The 18237-nt window shown below is 37.8% G+C and overlaps 1 protein-coding gene across 1 annotated transcript; it reads right to left on the reverse strand.

Annotated features, from left to right (window-relative positions):
- Positions 1-425: 425 nt before the first annotated feature.
- On the reverse strand, positions 426-17450 carry aqp9b (aquaporin 9b). The gene is made up of 6 exons (XM_042492825.1): positions 17255-17450; positions 16335-16461; positions 11112-11249; positions 10807-10925; positions 9516-9733; positions 426-2315 (listed from the first exon to the last, which is right to left on the reverse strand). Exons 1-6 carry the CDS (start codon positions 17354-17356, stop codon positions 2153-2155), a joined length of 867 nt encoding a protein of 288 aa, XP_042348759.1. The 5' UTR covers positions 17357-17450; the 3' UTR covers positions 426-2152.
- Between the last annotated feature and the right edge of the window lie 787 nt (positions 17451-18237).

Raw genomic sequence — 18237 nt, forward strand, 5'->3', positions numbered from 1 at the left:
GTCTTCTTTTAAAGTTTAATGCTTTTCTGCTGTACATACTATTCGTATTGATCATTCATTGTGCATTGATTTACTTGGTTGATTGAGTGCTCTCTGTGTGTGTGTGTGTGTGTGTGTGTGTTTGTACATCTGCCTTTGTGAGGACCTATTCGAGTCCAATTTAGAGAGAGGACATTTTTGGAAGTGACACAGTTTTGGCCTGTCTTCCTTTCTTCAAATGTCTGTATTCAATACCTAAAACATGCATTTGTTAACAACATTAAAGTAGCAGAGGACTTTTATTTTGATAACAATAAAGACATTTCCACTATAAACTGGTGCATAAAAAGCACCAACATGCAGGACTTACTGCTTTTTGTGCCATTGGTATACTCTTAATTATTTATGCTTTTAAAAAAAATCTAAAAAAGTATGAACAAACAAAATATTTCAACAAACTTTATTCAACATTAAGGTACAATGAATAATAAAAACAGCTTATTCGGACAGATGAAATCATGTTAGGAAACTAACTTAGAAAAAAAAAAGATTGAGATGTTAAATCCTGACAGGCTGCCACTCAGGACCGAAGCACTGACATCAAAGTGTAGGACAGGGAGAGACAAAAAATATATACACCATCTCACTGAAGCAAACACCTTGACCTTTTCAAGCATATTGCAATTATTCTGATTCAAACGTAGGCCACACACAGGGTTTTAAGTATAATGGGCACTCCATTTGACATGAGTGTTAGCCTGGTTCAGGTAAAAGCAGGAGCAAATGATGCCCTGCATGTTTATCTCACCTGACGGAAAAATCACTCTGATGTATGTGCCTCCGACTTTTGTAACATTTTCACAAAAGAAATGCAAACACGTGGAAAAAAAACTCTTACTTTCAGTGATTGTCCCATTACCAAACAGGTGTTGTAAAACGACATTCAGTGCCGTGCACTATAATCTCACAGTTAGTGTACATACAAAAGCAGGTAAAACTGACAGATATCCACATTAACATTAGCGTAGGTCTACCACGCTGGTTACAAGTCATTTTATTCCAAAACATGACCCGTTGTCTTTGCAAATTTACATTTCTGTGCTCACGGGATAAAAATATCAATTACAAAAGCACAATCAGTAAATGTATTCAAATGGTTTTGTTCCTTTTGGAATATTTTTTTGTTGTGACCAAAATCTAAACTAAACTTTGTGCTTTATTAAACATTTTACCTCCGCTCAGAAAAGTTTTTAAAATTCAGTTCAGTGACAGTTGCCGAAGTTTACATTTAACACCAAACATTTCCTTTACCTTTTTTGCAGAAAGAAGACATTTACATGTCTTATGCTGATTTATGGCTTTTCAGGGTGTCGTCATTGAGTAACATAAATCTGTAATCCAGCAATAAAACACATTTTTTTGCTCCTCAAAATTATGGGTATGAGTGAAAAAGTATACAAGTGTAATCATTTAAGGCTGGATTTGCTACATAAACGTTATAAAAACTATAACGCTGCAAAGCAATCAATCACACATTTTTAAACAAGCATGCAAAGGATGAAGTGAAACAGAATAAGAAAGTTACTCCAGCAAACACATCATTAATGTAACACATTGGCTAAAAGTGATATAAATTACGACATTTACACGTTACAATAAATGAACTGTTCCTAAGTGCTACATAATGACCCTGTTATGACAGAAGTACAGAAACTTGGCAAATGTTTCTAATGAGAGGACATGATCTCAGTTAGAAAAAAGATTACTGCATAGCTACTGTGCAGAAGAAACTCTCCCAACGTTGATTATGATTTCATGGAATTAAAAGAAAATCTTTATGTCTAAAGAGAATATATTTATCAAGCAAGTTTAATATTTTGATATATCAAAGAGCCCCACACAGGTCAAACCTGGATCCTATGAATAGGCCAGACTTTCTTCAAAAGGAGACTTTAAAGGCTTCATAAAACATTCATGCATATTTTATAAATGACTATGAAATTGTGTTGTCGGGTTCTTTGATGCATGCGTTGTATTAAACCATTAATTGTAAATTTTCTCAGGACTTTTATCGTACAAATGTATAAAACATCTCCATCAAGCTGAACATTTTTGCCTTGAGGTTGAAAATCAGCTGCGTAGTCACTTTGCTCTGAAACCCTTGATGTAAATTTTAACTCATAGTTATCATTTCATATTTGTCCTGGACGTTGTTCTCCTCTTGTTTTTCAGGCTCTTGCTGGTGCAACTCAATGAAGAGGAAGTAAATACCTGCTCCAACTGCTCCGCCCACCATGGGCCCTGCCACAGGGATCCACCACCAGCAACCTCCAGCTCTGCAGAGAGGACACATATTAAGTAACAATGATAAATACAATTTAACAATGCAGTTGCTAATATTTATGCAGCATCCTGCATGAATTAAAATCTTCAACCTTTGCTTTATTGGGGCACTCCACCACCAAGTGTTCAAGTTAAACTGACTAAAAAAACTACCGACTGATTTACAGATCTCTCTTTCTCAAAATGAGTCAGGGGGCACGAGAATAGTGCGGCTGCACTGGGTCTTGTGCCGTGATGGATCCTCTGACATGAGTGGGCCCCACCTGACAAATGGTGAGCCTCTCTTGCATTTTTGTTTAAAAATCATTTTTTTGGCTTATGTAGCTCAGTGTCTAGAGTGGGCGCCTCATGTACAGAGGTTGTATCCTTGCTGCAGTGGTGGTAGGTTCGATTCCGGCATCGGCCCTTTGCTGCATGTCGCCCTCTCTCTCTTACCCTTTCACACTAAAGCTTTCCTATCCATTAAAGAAATATAAGCGCCCCCCACCAAAAAAAACATACATACTTAAGCATTTTTCTATTTAATTTTAATAAAATGCGAATTGGTATTTATATTTTAAATTTGTGAATCTATCTTTATTGTGGTGTAAAAAAAAAAAAAAAAATCAATCAATCAAATTGTTACAGAATAATAGGGTTATTCTTATTGTATAAACTATTACTAACTACTATTAAAAACGATTCAATCAAATATTTTCTAATTTTCTTTGGTGTTTTTATCATATACAAATACAATGATGAATGCTGGGTAATGAGTGTATGTTGTTATCCAATCTCAAGTCTCTATTTAATCACGTGACAAGACGATACGTTTCCGGCTAGATGAGGCGCAAAATCTGTCAACACTCACCAAACGAGCAGTCGGGCCGTATAAACACAAAAGCGGTTTCATGAAATAGCAGGAGAGAAAATAACAGGAACTTAGAAGTAGAAAATCTCCCTAAGTTAAATTTTTTTCTTTCTTTTTTTTAAACAAACAGCTGCCAAACCACGGACGAGCCTCTCGCGCTGCCCTCAGGTGTGTCAACAAACGTGTAGCAGGTAAGCTAACGTTAGCATCAAACTAGATAACGTTGTCCTAAATAATCGTGACGTTTGGATATTGTGTTAGATATTAATTTTAAGACAAGGCATACATGTATCGTGTAGGCTTAGATGTAGGCTGCTGTTCACTCAATGTCTCTTCCCGGTGGATAACCAGCCTGTGAATGATTACGGAAAGCTAACTAATAGCCTTATAGATGCTGGCTATTTCTCGCATTAGATAACCGTTATATTTACATTTTTTTCGTTTGTCAGAAGCGTTCAACTAGGTGAGTACGAGTGCCTTTTAAAGGGGATTTGGGGTATCTGATGGGCTGTCGTGACTCTGTTTTGAAAATACTTAGTTAGGTCGCCGCCGAGCGCTTGTTTCATTGAGTGTGTGTACATTTGTTTATAAACTGTGTGCTTGCTGCTGTAGCTGGCCAGTTTTCAGGACATGGTGTTTGTTGATAAGGATTGCAGATCTCGTGTTTCTTATTTATTATAAGAGACTGCGGTTGTCAGGAGTGGAGAGGTTACTGTACTGTAAGTCTATGTGTGTAAATACGCAAGTGTATGTGTTAGAGTTAAAGTTCACATATTAATTAAATGATTAGCTGAGAAGGGGTAGGGAATAATAAGAGTGTACTTCCTCCTACTCCTTTTTGAAAATGATGCAGTTTCTTGTTGCTTATTTCAATCATCATCATCATCATTTATTCATTTTTTAATATAGGTTATCATCCATTTTTGTTGTTGCCATTTTGTTGATTTTTTTTTAATCTTATTGTGTTTGTTTGTTTTGTTTGTTCAAAATAAGTATTTATCTAAATCTAAATCCAAAATGCCCGAAAAGTTCTGCCACAGCGAAATGGACAGCTCCTCTGCTCTCTACTGCTTGTTGTCACGTTTGTGATCGTTGACTGTCATGGCTCCATCCACGCTACTGATCTCTTTCTCTTTGACCTCTGTACTCTACAAGTACAAAAACCAAGGTAACACATTGTGTAAAATCCAGCACATGGTTGGTACTTTATATATTTGCCTTATTCTATGTGCATATCTAAGTGTGTGCGTGTGTGTGCTTCATAACTAATAAGCTGTCGTTACTAACTTACGCCACTGAAGTAAGTCTAGAAGAAAAAATCTTTTGGGGCCCAATCACTTTACAAACCCAGAAGTATTAAGTCCACGGTTAGACCACCATAACAAATTGGCTTCAAAGCCCAGTGCACGTCCTTGCTGGTTGGGCAGACTACTGTTCTGCTTATCACAGTAACTTCCTGGAGTCACTGCTCTTTATGCTAAAATAGGCCAACTGGCCGCTGCCTATTGCTTTCTCTTTATCATATGACATCAGATGCCCAAACTGATCACACATCTGGCTATCGGAGCTTTCCCAAAAGTTTTCCGATCATAATTACAACTTGGTGTAAAGCTCGTAATCATTCTTACTGAGATATGTCAAAACGACAGACACTCTTGAATTGCGTCATGGGTAGTGTAGGATCCAGTTTGACTCTGAAACACTTAATGTCAGGTTATCTTGACCTCTGCTTTACTTTTGACCATCCTTTTAAAGTCTGTCTCCCACTCTACCTATAATTTTATATAAATACTGCTGCTGAAAATACACTAAAATAATTTACACTGCCTCTCCAGTCTGGATGTTTATGTTGGTATCATCCTCGCAGAGACGAGCTATACGCAGTTATCCCAGATTAGAGTAAAGTCTTAAGGAGCTCTGTGAGTTAGACCCACTGCATGTGTCCTCATTCTCACTCTGGCTGACCTCAGACAGAGCCGGAGGGAGATTAGAGTCCTGCTGGTCAATGTGGCTCTTATGAGCCTTTACTGCAGGTGAAAGGGCTTCACTTAACAGAGCTGATGCACAGGCCTGAATGTAAACAAGCGTCTGAGCAGGGCCTTCTTTCTCTTCCATAGGCGTTCAGGAACTAAATTTGAGAGAGAAGCAGCTGGATTACAGACTTTAATCTATGTCCACAGCTAAGATGATCAGGCCAGGAGACAGTGGGTCACATTGACGCCATGTGGACATTAAGTGAAGCCAAGTGGAGCCAAATGTTTCTCCCTGTGTATCTGACGGCATTTGAACCTACTTTATTTGTATCATAAATGTAAAAGATTATATCAGATTTAGCACATAATTTATGCATGACATGAACCTGATAGCACCAAGGGCTTATATATGCATTAAAGCAATCTTACTTTATATGTATAAAGTTATATGAGCCATCTGGTGATCGTTACATCTGGATTATGGAGACGCGGAGAAACAGTATCTGTTAGAGAGCAGGCCTTTAGACTGACCTCAGTTCTTTTTTATGTTATATGTTAAGTCAAACAAGGTAAATCAAGAACTCCTTTTCTAGAAATACTTGTATTTCTAGGTCTGCTTTAATGTTTTTTTATATTTATCCAAGCAGTATTTTGTCTGTAGTTTGACAGCCACAAATTCTCCTCCTCTTAAAGCCCAGATACACCAAACCAACATCAAAGAACTTCTGGCGGTGAACGAATTAAACTTTCGCATCGCTTCATGTCCCCTGTGTCTCGGCCAAAAAACTGCAGTTGAACACAGTTTGTTTCAGTCTCTTGACTGTACTTGTACTTGTTTGTGTTCCTCACTACTGTTTCTCCTCTTGGGCACTGAGCTAATCAGCTGATCAGAGTGATTATTCTCATCGTGAGGCCTCTCCATCTCCAATGTCTATTTAAAAACATTTCGTGAATTTTTTTTACATACTATACTATGGCTTCCTTTCCATCGTATTTTGGCATACTGTACTGTGACTTTTTTTCTCTGACTTTTTCATGACTTTTTTGCAACATAGTATACGTTTCTTCGTGTGAGATTTTTCATCACATATTTAGACATACTATACTGACTTTTTTTATGATATATATATGTATACTATGACATTTTCATGGCATTTCATTTATTTATTTATTTTTTTGACATAGTACAGTGACATACTTTTTTACATACTATAAGATGTCCTTTAGTCTGATTTTTTTGAAATAGCACACTATGACTGTTTCACAACTGCTGACTTTTTTCTCCCGACATTTGTCATGGAAGTTTTACACTGTGATATTTTTATACTAAATTATATTATATTTATACTTTCTATGTGCTGAATTAGCCGGAAAAAAAAACAGCCACCAAGGGCCAATAAGGACCAGGGCAGGGCTAGTGATCAGCAGGGCCCTGAGGGCAAAGACAAAAACAGTGCAAGTGTCACACTCAAAACAGACACAAGCAACATGTGAGCAAAAGAAAAGCTTTGAATTTGCTATTTTAAACGATGACAATGAAGGCTTCAGAAATAAGGCCTCAGAGACTCATCATCAAGCCAACAATGTTGCATGTTTTTAGGGTGTACGTCTGTTAAATCTGCAGTATAAATCCTCAAGAGGCAACAGAGGAGATCTTTTGAGAAACTCAAACACATTGTTGTAAACCATTTGTCATCTCGGCATAAAAGAGGATATTGTTCTCAGCAAGGAGGACACTGACGTTGGAAAGAAGTGCAGGAAACACTTTGACCTGGGAGGATCTGGAAGCTTGGAGCCGTCAGTATCTCATTGGCAGAGGTCATAGTTAGAAAGCTCCTCTGTGGGAATGTGCCAGAGGTGGATGAGATTAACCATTGATATGCCAACAGCTTTGGGCATTTCAGGATACAACAGTTAACATGCCCCATCACTGTTACAGAGATTTTGGAAAAAAGATCCTTAGAACTGGTACAAGAGTACGACTGACTGACCAAGTCACTGACCAGCCAATGTTGTCATCCTCGTAGAAAGGTGACCAGAGTAATGCGTTCCAGCTTTCCAAGGGATCACACTACTTTGCCAAAGTGATGATTAAAGCTTGAATCAAGACGTTGGAAAGAAGACTTCGGAAATAACTTACTACGTCCACGTCACAGAACAGTGGACCAACATTTTCGCCTTGCCAGACTTCCACAAGGTCATACAACTGTGCTTATAAAGTCTTTACGTGTATGTTTGCATGTCATTTAGTATATATATATGTGTATATATATATATATATATATATATATATAAATTCTTTATACCACTGTCTTAACTTCAATATTTGGTGCAATATTTCAACCACAGCAATCCACTGTGCAATATATTCTTCAAACTTTTGAACGTAGACCATATTTAACATGTGACATATATTGTATATGTTATATATATTGTTATTGTTGTTCTTACTTATGTATATCTCTGTTGCTTATTGTAGCATTGCACACATATGTTTATTTTTATCTTTTGAACTTGCACAGTAATTTTATTCATTGTATTGTAGCATAAGGCACAGTTTTATATTTAACACACTTTACACACTGAGCACATTATACATATTATAATTTATATATTCACATCATTCGTGCTACTTTTCTTGCACACTTACATACTCAGCATATTATACATACTAAAAAATTACATATTGTACTAATTGTTTACTATTACTGTATTTCTGTTTTTACATTTATATTTTTATATACTTGTGCTTGTACTTATTTCTATAATGCGATAATTCTCTATGCTGGCATCAGATCAGAGCAACTGTATCGAACCACAACCCTCCCCCCGGGGATCAATAAAGTATTTTTCATTCTGATTCTGATGCGCGGAGCGTGACAGCTTTGTTTGCATTCTTGACAAAGTCCAAAGTGAAAGTGAGTCAGGGATGCACCTTGTCCCCTGTCCTGTTTGCAAGATGCAGGCAGTGTCTAAATTAAACATGTTGACATTAGAGTAGCACCTTCTATGTGTTATGTTATTGCTTTCTGACTTATTAATTTGCAGTCACAGTTTGCGGTAGTTGGTGAAAGAGCATATCTAGTTGTCTCTCAGCAAAATATGACTCTATAAATAAAAGTAAATATTTTAATATCTGGTTAGATGAGACAACAAAGAGAGATTAAAAGGAAGAAGAGCCTGAGGAACATAAAACTTTGCCACCTCAGTACTGAAGCATTGAATATTTCATATTCATGTACATTGAATCTCTCCCTGTTCCCTTGAATCCCACAGTCCTTTTTCAGGATGCATGAAATACATGAATGGTCTTTGAAATATTAATTCAGATTGCCAAGAGGGCAGAGATGGAGCTACAAACGCTGCTCCTCATGCGGAATAAAAGAGTCTCTTACATAACACTACTACTACGTCTCAGCTGCACTGGTGAGAGAGAGCAGCAGTGAATAATGGACTTCACTCAGGCAGGCGACAAAACTGTCTTCTGTCTTTCTGATGATAATCCCAACATCCCTCTGACTATTAGAATTATTATACTGTTGCTATACTATTTTAAATCCCCTCTTTCATGTTTGCATTTTGCAAACATTTTACAGGTGACAAAAGAGACCTTTTTGCAGTGTTTGGGAAGCTTTACAAATGACTTCACACTGGAAGAAGTTGAACTACAGCAAAGCTACACTTACACTTACTACACATAAATCTAGAAAAAGCAGTTCAAACTACTTTGTAAAAAAAAAATAGTATGGCAATATGCATGTGATATTAAAATATGATACAAAAAATGCACATAACAGCAAAAACAATGCTGCTCCATTAAGTTTATAGCAAAAACAAGTGCCCACTTGTTCTCCTACTGAGTTGTCTGGATAGCCACAGTTCAGACCCATGGAAGCAAACCAAAAGATTAAAATAGAAAAAGTAAAATACCCCTTTATTTGTTGGGAAGTGTAGGAATGTCATTTACAGTGTCCATCAGTCAGACGCCTGCCTTTTTAGAAAGTCCAGGTAGGGGTGTTGCATCAAGCAGGTTAACTCTGTAAGCCAAGTCTGACGTCTCTGAATATTTGTTAATAAATAGCAATAATCAATACTTCTGACTATATGTGAACATAAGGACATTCAATTACAGGAGAGAAGAAATGGTAAAATAAAAAAAATCTCTTCTTACCTTTTATGGCCCACAATTGTTTGTAATTTCAGTAGTTGCACAAAAAATGCCAAAAAAAAAGTAACCTAATCACTATGTAAATTTGATTGTAGTCGAATAACCAGCAAACCACTGCAAAGTGTAATTAAACTATTCAATTAAAAGTAGTTTGCTACTCCCCAACACTGCCTGTCATTTGTTTCCTTATGTGTAAAATTACCTGAATACATCCATCCCCCACCCGGCCACCGCTGTGAAGAACCGTGGGCCGAGGTCTCGCGCAGGGTTGATTGGATAACCGCAGTTCAGCCCCATGGACACTCCGATGGCCAGTATGATTAGACCGATGCACAGAGGCTCCATGCCCTTCGGAGCACCGATGTTCTTCCTGTCAGTGATGGCCAGGATGCACAGGATGAGCATGCCTGTTGCAATCACCTTGAAAAGGAAAGCATCAGACAATCAGTGTAACATCAGTTACATTTTCAAGACTACACCAATACATACAGTTCTTAAATGAAGCAAGAAAACCTATAATATAATGGTAAGGGAACATAACTTACTGAATTTGTTGTTGTTTTTGTTGTTGTTATTTAGTTATGTCATGTGGTGACCTCTTCCCTCTGTTATTTTGTCTAAGCTTATTATGGGGCTTCCCCTTTCGCCTGGTTTCAGTCTGTATAATACAGCTTTACTATACAGCCCCATATGGCTGTAGATTTTTTATGTATTTTTTGAAAATATTTGTTTTGTTTCATTTTATAGATTCCATTTTTACCGTTTAAATGATCCAAATGCCAATTACCAGATATCTCCATTCACTTGTAATGACTTCCAAATTCAGTGACAAGTCTTGTCATAACTCAACATAACAACTGAAAGTGAAATAATAATATTTCAGACGGTGTAGCTGCTTTGTTCACGTCAGAAATGCCTGTAAATGCTGCCATAAATCATTGTTTTCTATTTATTTATTTATTTTAAATTATCGATTAAAACTAAGTTTTCATCACAAACACATTCAACTGTAATAAACGTAAATGTGACCCATATTTATATAATCAAAAAAAATACTGACTAGGCCTTTATTGTTGTTACAAATACATAAACTAATGAGTGCACCTCGCCTCGTACACATTCAGAGCAGATGGTAGTTATTCTCGGCATCAGAGAAAAATTGTTCATACATCAGTAAACAACTCACATGTCCATTTATGCTTACTATCATCCATGACTGCGCTAAATGCATTGCTCACATCCATCTCTGTGTGCTCTAGTGGTTTCCATATAAAGACAATCCCGCCGGAAAATCCCTCTGACATCAATAATTCCATACAGAGAAGGGGCAAAAGCCCTTCAAAGCCAGTAGCTGATACAAGATTAAAAAAAACATCCTCTATGTTCACGCTACCAGGCAGCTTGTAGAAACCGGTTATTTTATCCATGTGTGTAACATAGTATATTTTCAGGAGACGTTACATGTAAATTCCAAGATATTTCTTATGCCTCACCTGATCAACAAACCCATTTATGACTGAGAGATGTTTTGCAGGATAAGATGCAAATATGTTGGCTGTGGCGTTAACACCAGTGACAGCAAATTCTCCATCAGTAAATTCCATCAAAGCATCTGTGGAAAAGACAAAGATAAGCGACTGTTTATGCAATTATTACTGACAAGCTTCCCTAATATTTGTGTTTTTATTACTGATAAATCAGACATAAAAACAGTATCCAGATAAAATAAGGACAGTCTTTGCGGAAGCATATTTGTCAAGACAGGTCTTTGGTATGACATTTACACATTGATACCCACCATAATACAACCCATAGACCGCACAGGATCCAACAAAAGCCCCCAGGAACTGTGCCAACACATACACGGGGAACTTCTTCAGAGGAAGCTTCCCCAGGATCACCATGGCCAGAGACACCGCAGGGTTGACGTGGGCTCCTGGAATAATGCAACAAAAAAGGTCAGCAAAATCTGGTAGCAACAACAACAAATTGAGGTGAAAAAAATAGACTTAAACATTTAAGGGGTGCAACTGAAGATTCTTTTCAGGATCAATTAATCTGCCAATTCATTTCTCAATAAATGGTTTTGCTTATAATTTGTCAGAAAATTGTGAAAAATGCTCATCACAAGTTCCTAAAGCCCTGTCTGGCAAACGGTTCAAACCCCAAAGACATTCACTTTATTCTCACGTAACATAAAGAAAAGCAGCACATTCTGGCATTGAAACCAGCAGTTGTTTTCAATTTTTTGCTGAAAAATGACTTAAACAGAATTCAACTGATCATAGGCCTGCAACAACACTGTCGGACTCAAAATGAAAAGCTTTCAAAGCTGATGCATCAGATTTAGAGATACAGCTTCTTTACTCCATTTTCTTCTGAAATTCTGGCACTTGCATTACCCACAATACAACTCTGTGGTGACAGTGCTTGAGACTTGTAGGCTGTGTCCGCAATCATTCACTCATTCATTACTTCCTACTCATTATCTAGGGAGTTCTTTGTAGAGGAGGTTATAGTTAGTTCATTGGAAAATGGAAGAAAAAGAATTCAGACATTTTCTCATTTTCTCTGCGCCGTTAACATCATCGCTGTTGCACAATTAACGTGCAAACTTCAGCGTCAGAACATTGTTCCTCTGCCATCTGATGGTATGTAGTTATACATACACACACATTGTAGTTATACAATGGCCTGTAGGATAGCTCGAAAATTAGCGCCCAGTGTCCTCACGTTGCATACTTAAGATAAAAGTTACATAGGTTATGTTTTGAAAAAGAAACATGGTGATGATGTACCTTAAAAATAACTCAAGGTTAACTTGGTTTCATATGGGACACAAGCACCTGTCTCCTGGGGGGAAGTCCTGTGTTTGTTTGACCCATCAACCAAGACAGCCTCACTCCTTATAAAGATTATTGCTCTGTATACTACTTCCTTCCTGTCAGTGCATTGGTCATATGATCACAGCTGTCCTGATTACATGGATTATTGTGGTGCATTATTTTTCATAAACACACGTACGAATGGTGCATTAGAACAACCTGCACTACACAATGGTGAGCTCATTGTATAGTGGACAGTGTAGAGAGTGGTGAGTGATTTCAGACGCTGCAGTTTTCTTTAGCCCCAACTGACACTGATTGACAAGTGACATAACTTGAGGCAAATTATTAGATTTCATGCAGCTTTATTCAACTTTTTTTCTCACATATTTTGCAGTAGTACAACCTAAAACCTTTGATATGAAAAACTGGAGGTGTTTGCCTCTCAAAGGTGATTGATTAATAAAAGGGTACCAATTATTTTTCTGTCTGGTGATTAGGCCTAATTGGTTAATGCGCTAACTGTTAAGCTCTAAATCAAATGTTGTACATCTGCTGAGAGGTGTGACTTCTTTCACTTTGTCCTCCATATGACAAAGCTGAGTTCAGTGGATTCAAACACAGGCTGTCTGATCGTTTAGTGTTTGTGTTCAAACCCTCTGATGCTGATTCATTCAAAACTTTGAGGATATTTTCAAACAAAGAGCACTGGGTTTGTGTGCTGTCAGAGTGTTTTCCTATCTCCTACATTGTCCTTAAGAGGCGTGTTTGAACACATTCCTGCCAAATGTTACTGGGCTGTGATGACAGTGTGGGGTCATTTATTTAACACTCCGGGATCTTGGCTTTGACCTCGCTGTGGTAACACCACTGGGGGTATCAGCCATGCGCCCATTGTTAATCTCCCCGTTCTGTTCACAAACACTGACCACGACAACCAGCCAGACCGGCCTGTCTGAATTGCATCTGACATAATCTGCCTGAATCTGCTTAAGGCACACGTAGACTGCGGGTCATTAGAGTGACCATGATGTGTCACACTTACGGTACACTGTCATCCAAAATCTGAGACTACAAAGTGAAAACAATTGTGTTTTCTTCTCGTATGGGGCCGCCCTGCCAGGGAAGCATAGTAAGCCGGGCTTGTCACACCTTACCCCCCTCCTCTCCAGAGACCCATGCCCCAGTAAAGCTCATTAGTCCAATACCTACGATCATCTTCAGAGATGTCGTTGGACAGAAGCTTCCCACTGAGCTGTGGACCCCGGGGCTCAATGGCCCAGTCATGCAGCAAAAGCTCTCCATATATTAACCTCCCTGTCCTCAGGCTTTTCTACGATTCTTCTGAAGCCTTACAACTCCTCTCATTAAACATGTAGCGCAAGTAACAGTGTAGCACTAGTCAGAGTGACCAACAACAGCCATCCTAAACAAGACAGAGATGAAAAGCCTGTTTCGCTAAGATTTTTCCGATTCATATTAAAGTCCAATTTCTCAATTATGAATTTCAAATTTCTTCCAATACACAATACGTCAGTTACGCCAAAATACGGATGGACAAAAACACATAATAGAGGAGAATCTGTGCCTTCCCAAGACTGGTTAGTTAGGAACATGCCATAACAAGTAGGTATGGCATTGACTTTTTTAAGATTTTAAAGGAATAGTGCACTATTTTTGACTTTTGGGTGGTAAACTTATTTGCTTTCTTGCAGAGACTCAGATGAGAAGATAGATACCATTCTGATATCTGTATGTTAAATAGCTGCATCCAGCCTCTGGTTAGCCTAGCTTAGCACAAAGACTGTAAACAGGAGGAAACAGGTAGCCTGGCTCTGTCCAAATGGATTAAAATCCACTTTCTGTACCTGCACTTTTTAGAGCTCACCGGTTAACATTATTTATTTAATCTCTACAAAACCTAAAATGAAAATAAAATGAAATTGCTTGGCCTGGATCTGTAACATCCTGGTTGGTTGATTGGCAACTGCTCAGAATGATGAAATAGTCGATACATAGCCTCCTGTAAAATGGGTAATTGTTGTTTTTACACTTAAGATTTTGTATGGATGGGACAAGCAAAACATATGGTTTTAAAGTGGAAAAATACGCACGTTTTTGCTTCACCTTATCATGATGAAGTAAATGTTGATTGGACAGTGTATGGTTATAGCATAATGACAGCATATGTTTTTAGATTCCCTATCTATTCCCTATATCTGCCAGCAGATATGTTCTCCTAGGAAAACAAAGGCTTGACTTATGGACCAAAGGAAGCCTGTCAGCCATTGCACAACCAAAAACAGGAAGAGGATAGCCTTTTGGTTTCCCTATAGCTATGGGTAGCCAAAGAGTGTCAGTGCAAGCTCTTTGCAGCTACTATCACTAGTAGTGGAAATATAACTTTGGAAACTGTGGTAGTTGGTAGGCTCTGAGAAAATGGTTAGTTATCTTGTCTTTGTTACTGCAGCATCAACAATAATACAACTTGAAAATGCTAGAGGGCTCGGAGTTGAAAAGTGAATGAGTTTCACAGGTGATGGTATGGTAGTAGCAGCTGTGTCCTCCTGTTTCAGTATGTATGCTAAACTAAGCTAACTGTCTGCTCGCTGTTACTTTATATTTAACCGACAGATATGAAAGAGCAGGCATAGGTGTATTTCCCAAAATGTCAAACTAACTCTTCTAACTCTATCCATGATAATTTTTGTTGGCCAGCAGCGATGGAAATGACCACACAACAGTCCATGAAGCTTGCACGACAAAACCTTCGACATAAAGAATCCCTTGATGGCTGTTTAATGGACACTCACCTTTTTAGCATAGCTGACTCTTGAGAAGCAGTGTGACATTTAACAACTATGCCCTCCTATCCCTATTAATGCTGGAGACGCACAGAGAACTCCTTTTGCTGTAATCCTGGTGGAATGTACCCGAAAAAGTCCCATTTGGAAATCAGGACACAATATCTCCGCAACAAGCATACTGACACCACTCTTACACCGAAAATCAGCCCATTAGAGCTCATAATTACTCTCCAATAAAAACACTAGTATCTGTAATTCTTCCTTTCTTGATCAGAAGAAAAGGTTACCATATATTGAGTGCTCTCCATTATGTGATGCTACAAGTCCATAACAGTGGTTCACACGTCATCATGGGCAATTATTTTATCTAGATCAGTAGGCAATAATATCAATTATTGTTGTACTGTAAAACAAAAAAGAGACAGCCAGACATCCAAGACCAAAAACAGCATATCTACCTCGACCTGTTACCAGACAGTTCGTAGATTATTTACAGGTTGAAAAGTAAAAAAAATCATGATTTCCTTCTTTTTTCAGTTAGATCTCCAAAAAATGGTTGAAAAATTACTGAGCTAATGAGAAATAAGGCTGTAACTAACAGTTATTTTCATTGTCTGTTGAGCTAGAGATTATTTTCTCAATTAATCAGTTATAATTGAGTCTATAAAATGTGAGCAAATGGTGAAAAATGGTGATCAGTGTTTCCTTAAGCCTAATATGAAATCCACAAATGTCTTTTTTTGTCAGTCACCCAAATATATTCAGTTTGCTGTCATAAAGGTGCAAATAAACAACCCAAAAAATAAAATAAAATGAAATTAAATAGAATTGATGGAGCTGGAATCAGATAATTTTGACTTTTTCTTAAGAATTATTCAAAACAATTATTTGATTATCAAAGTATGATTGATTTGATGGTTGACAGCTAATTGATTGAATGGTTGCAGCTCTATTGAGAAAGCAACTTTGGCAAAAATGTAGACATGACACAATTATGCACTTAAACAGTCAATCATTAGACAATTAATCTTCAAGTCCTACCTTAATAATCGTTAAAGTTATTTTTCAAGCAAATTTGCCAAACATCTCTTTGATATTTTAATTGTGGGAATGTGTGCTGTGCTCTGTTTTTTTTAACACTGAAACTGAATATCTTTGGGTATTAGACTGCTGATCCAACAAAAAAAAAACAAACAAACATACATATGTCACCTTTTTGGAAAATTGGCAATTTTCACCATTTTCTGTTATTTTTGTGGCCAATCACTCAATTAATCAGCAGGAAAAAAAAATGATAATCAAAGTTATTTGTTGCAAAAGTTGAGACAGTGAATTATTTAGTATTGTGATGAATATGAGTTGTGCATGTGCCCATACAAAGGCTTTTACCTGACACTCCCCCTGCCATGTAGACGGCCATCATGACTCCCAGAGTGAAACCAACATGGATGGTCAAAGGCTCCCCGAGCGCCCCTTTACTCAGCACCGTCTGGGCCACTGAACCACATCCAAAGAGCTGGGACACAGACAAGAACAAAAACACAAAGGGTGGACGTAAAAAGACTCATTGTTTTTAATTATTCCAATTATACCCTCCATTAACACTAGCCCTCTTGTCCACCAACAGCCTCCAACTGCCACAAACAATTTGTCCTACGTGGAGCCCGGAAAAAATAATGAATTGCCCACTTATTAGGTAAAAAGCAGAAGTAATTTAGACCAAAAACAAGAGAGGAGAGCTAAAGATAAAAGGGCTGTTGTGGAAGCTGCATCACTCCTCTGATGTGGCCTCACAGGCATTTAAGTGGACTCAGAGAGGTGACAGGTGGAGCTCAGGAGTGACAGGTGGAGGCAAGGACAGTCCAGACAAGGAGTTCATGATGACTGAAAAGCAGGACACACTTTCAAGGAATGATGAGGAAAAAGAAAAAAAAACAATATAAAGTTACCTGATAATTTGCTACAATTAATGTAAGCCCTTGTTTATTTCCATGTTCTCATAGCTGGGAGACAATGACTTATTGCGATTGTAATGATTCACATTTTATGTTGCACTTCTGGAAGAGTTGTAAGGAAGAAAAACAGTCTCACATCATTCACATCTTGTTCTGATTGTCAGGAGCAAATTACAGCTGAGAACATCAAAGACAAAGTCTGTTATTCCCAGAATATACTATCTGTTAATAGAGACATATGAGAGACAGCAGTCACAGTCCCCGGAGACCCAGTTTGACACCTTATTAGCATACTAGTTCAAAGCTTAAAGCGTCTGTTTAAGCTGGATGACAGGTGCAGAGGGAGGTACTCACTATCAGGACAAATATCCCCAGAAATTCCGCCAGGAACTCCTTAAAGATGTCCCGCCTCAGGCCAAATTTCTCCTTCATCTTCCTCTTGCTCTCATTTTCCATTTTTTTCTCTCTCCTGCGGCTCCTTGATGTCTTCCTCCGACCAGAACAAACAGCTAACAACTCTGAGGGAGTCTCTGTGTGATTGTCGGCGCAGGTTGCCGCCTCCCACTCGGTGCGCTCAGGCCGTGCAGGCTGACAGGCACGTTAAGCTTTCTGCATCTATTTCCCCGTATAACCACAAGGGGTCTACTTTTTATTGGAAATATAGGCTTCAGATCATTACACTGACACCCAGACCAGATGCTTAAAGTATTTTAATAGCCTGTATTTTCTTTGCATTCAGGCTACATTTGGAAGTTTTTTTTAGATACGCAAGTAATTGTAAATTGGACTGCAAATTGGAGAGAGATACTTACGATTATAAAATGACCTTATCCCTAAATAACCGGCTGCTTTGGCAATAAAACAATGATAGATATGATAAAATGTCATAATATAAGACTGGACATATTTGTCCTAAAATACATTTCAGTAGATCATTAAACTCATGTGATGAATGTCAGACGCATTGATGTCCATTATGAAATGTAAATAAATAAGAATTATAGGAAAACACCTCTCACTCAGGATTGATGGCTTGAAAGCCTCAAATGCACCACCAACAATTATATTACATTTCAATTAATAAACAGTCACTTTCTATTCACAAAATAAGGTTAATATGATTTAGTTTTAAAGCTGTGTGCGGCAGCTATTCCCCAATGAAAATATGACAGGCCTATCGGTAAGATTATTTATTTATTTATTTATTTATTTATTTATTTATAGTCAATTCGGAGGTTGGACAAACAATTTATGATGGTGAAGACGTTTTAAAATCTAGCCCATGGCTATTTATTTTTTTAGTGTGAAAGGTCAACTAAAGGTTTATTTTATAACAA

This window comes from Plectropomus leopardus, chromosome 1 (assembly GCF_008729295.1).
Source record: "Plectropomus leopardus isolate mb chromosome 1, YSFRI_Pleo_2.0, whole genome shotgun sequence".
NCBI lineage: Eukaryota > Metazoa > Chordata > Actinopteri > Perciformes > Serranidae > Plectropomus > Plectropomus leopardus.

Bases quoted from the DNA above. Each gene is read 5' to 3' on its own strand.
- aqp9b (XM_042492825.1), bottom strand. From the start codon at position 17,356: ATGGAAAATGAGAGCAAGAGGAAGATGAAGGAGAAATTTGGCCTGAGG. The intron at 9,734-10,806 runs GTGAGGCATAAG...TTCCTTTTCAAG, and splicing joins TAAATGGGTTTGTTGATCAG to GTGATTGCAACAGGCATGCT. The intron at 2,316-9,515 runs GTAATTTTACAC...TCCTCTCTGCAG, and splicing joins TGGGGGATGGATGTATTCAG to AGCTGGAGGTTGCTGGTGGT.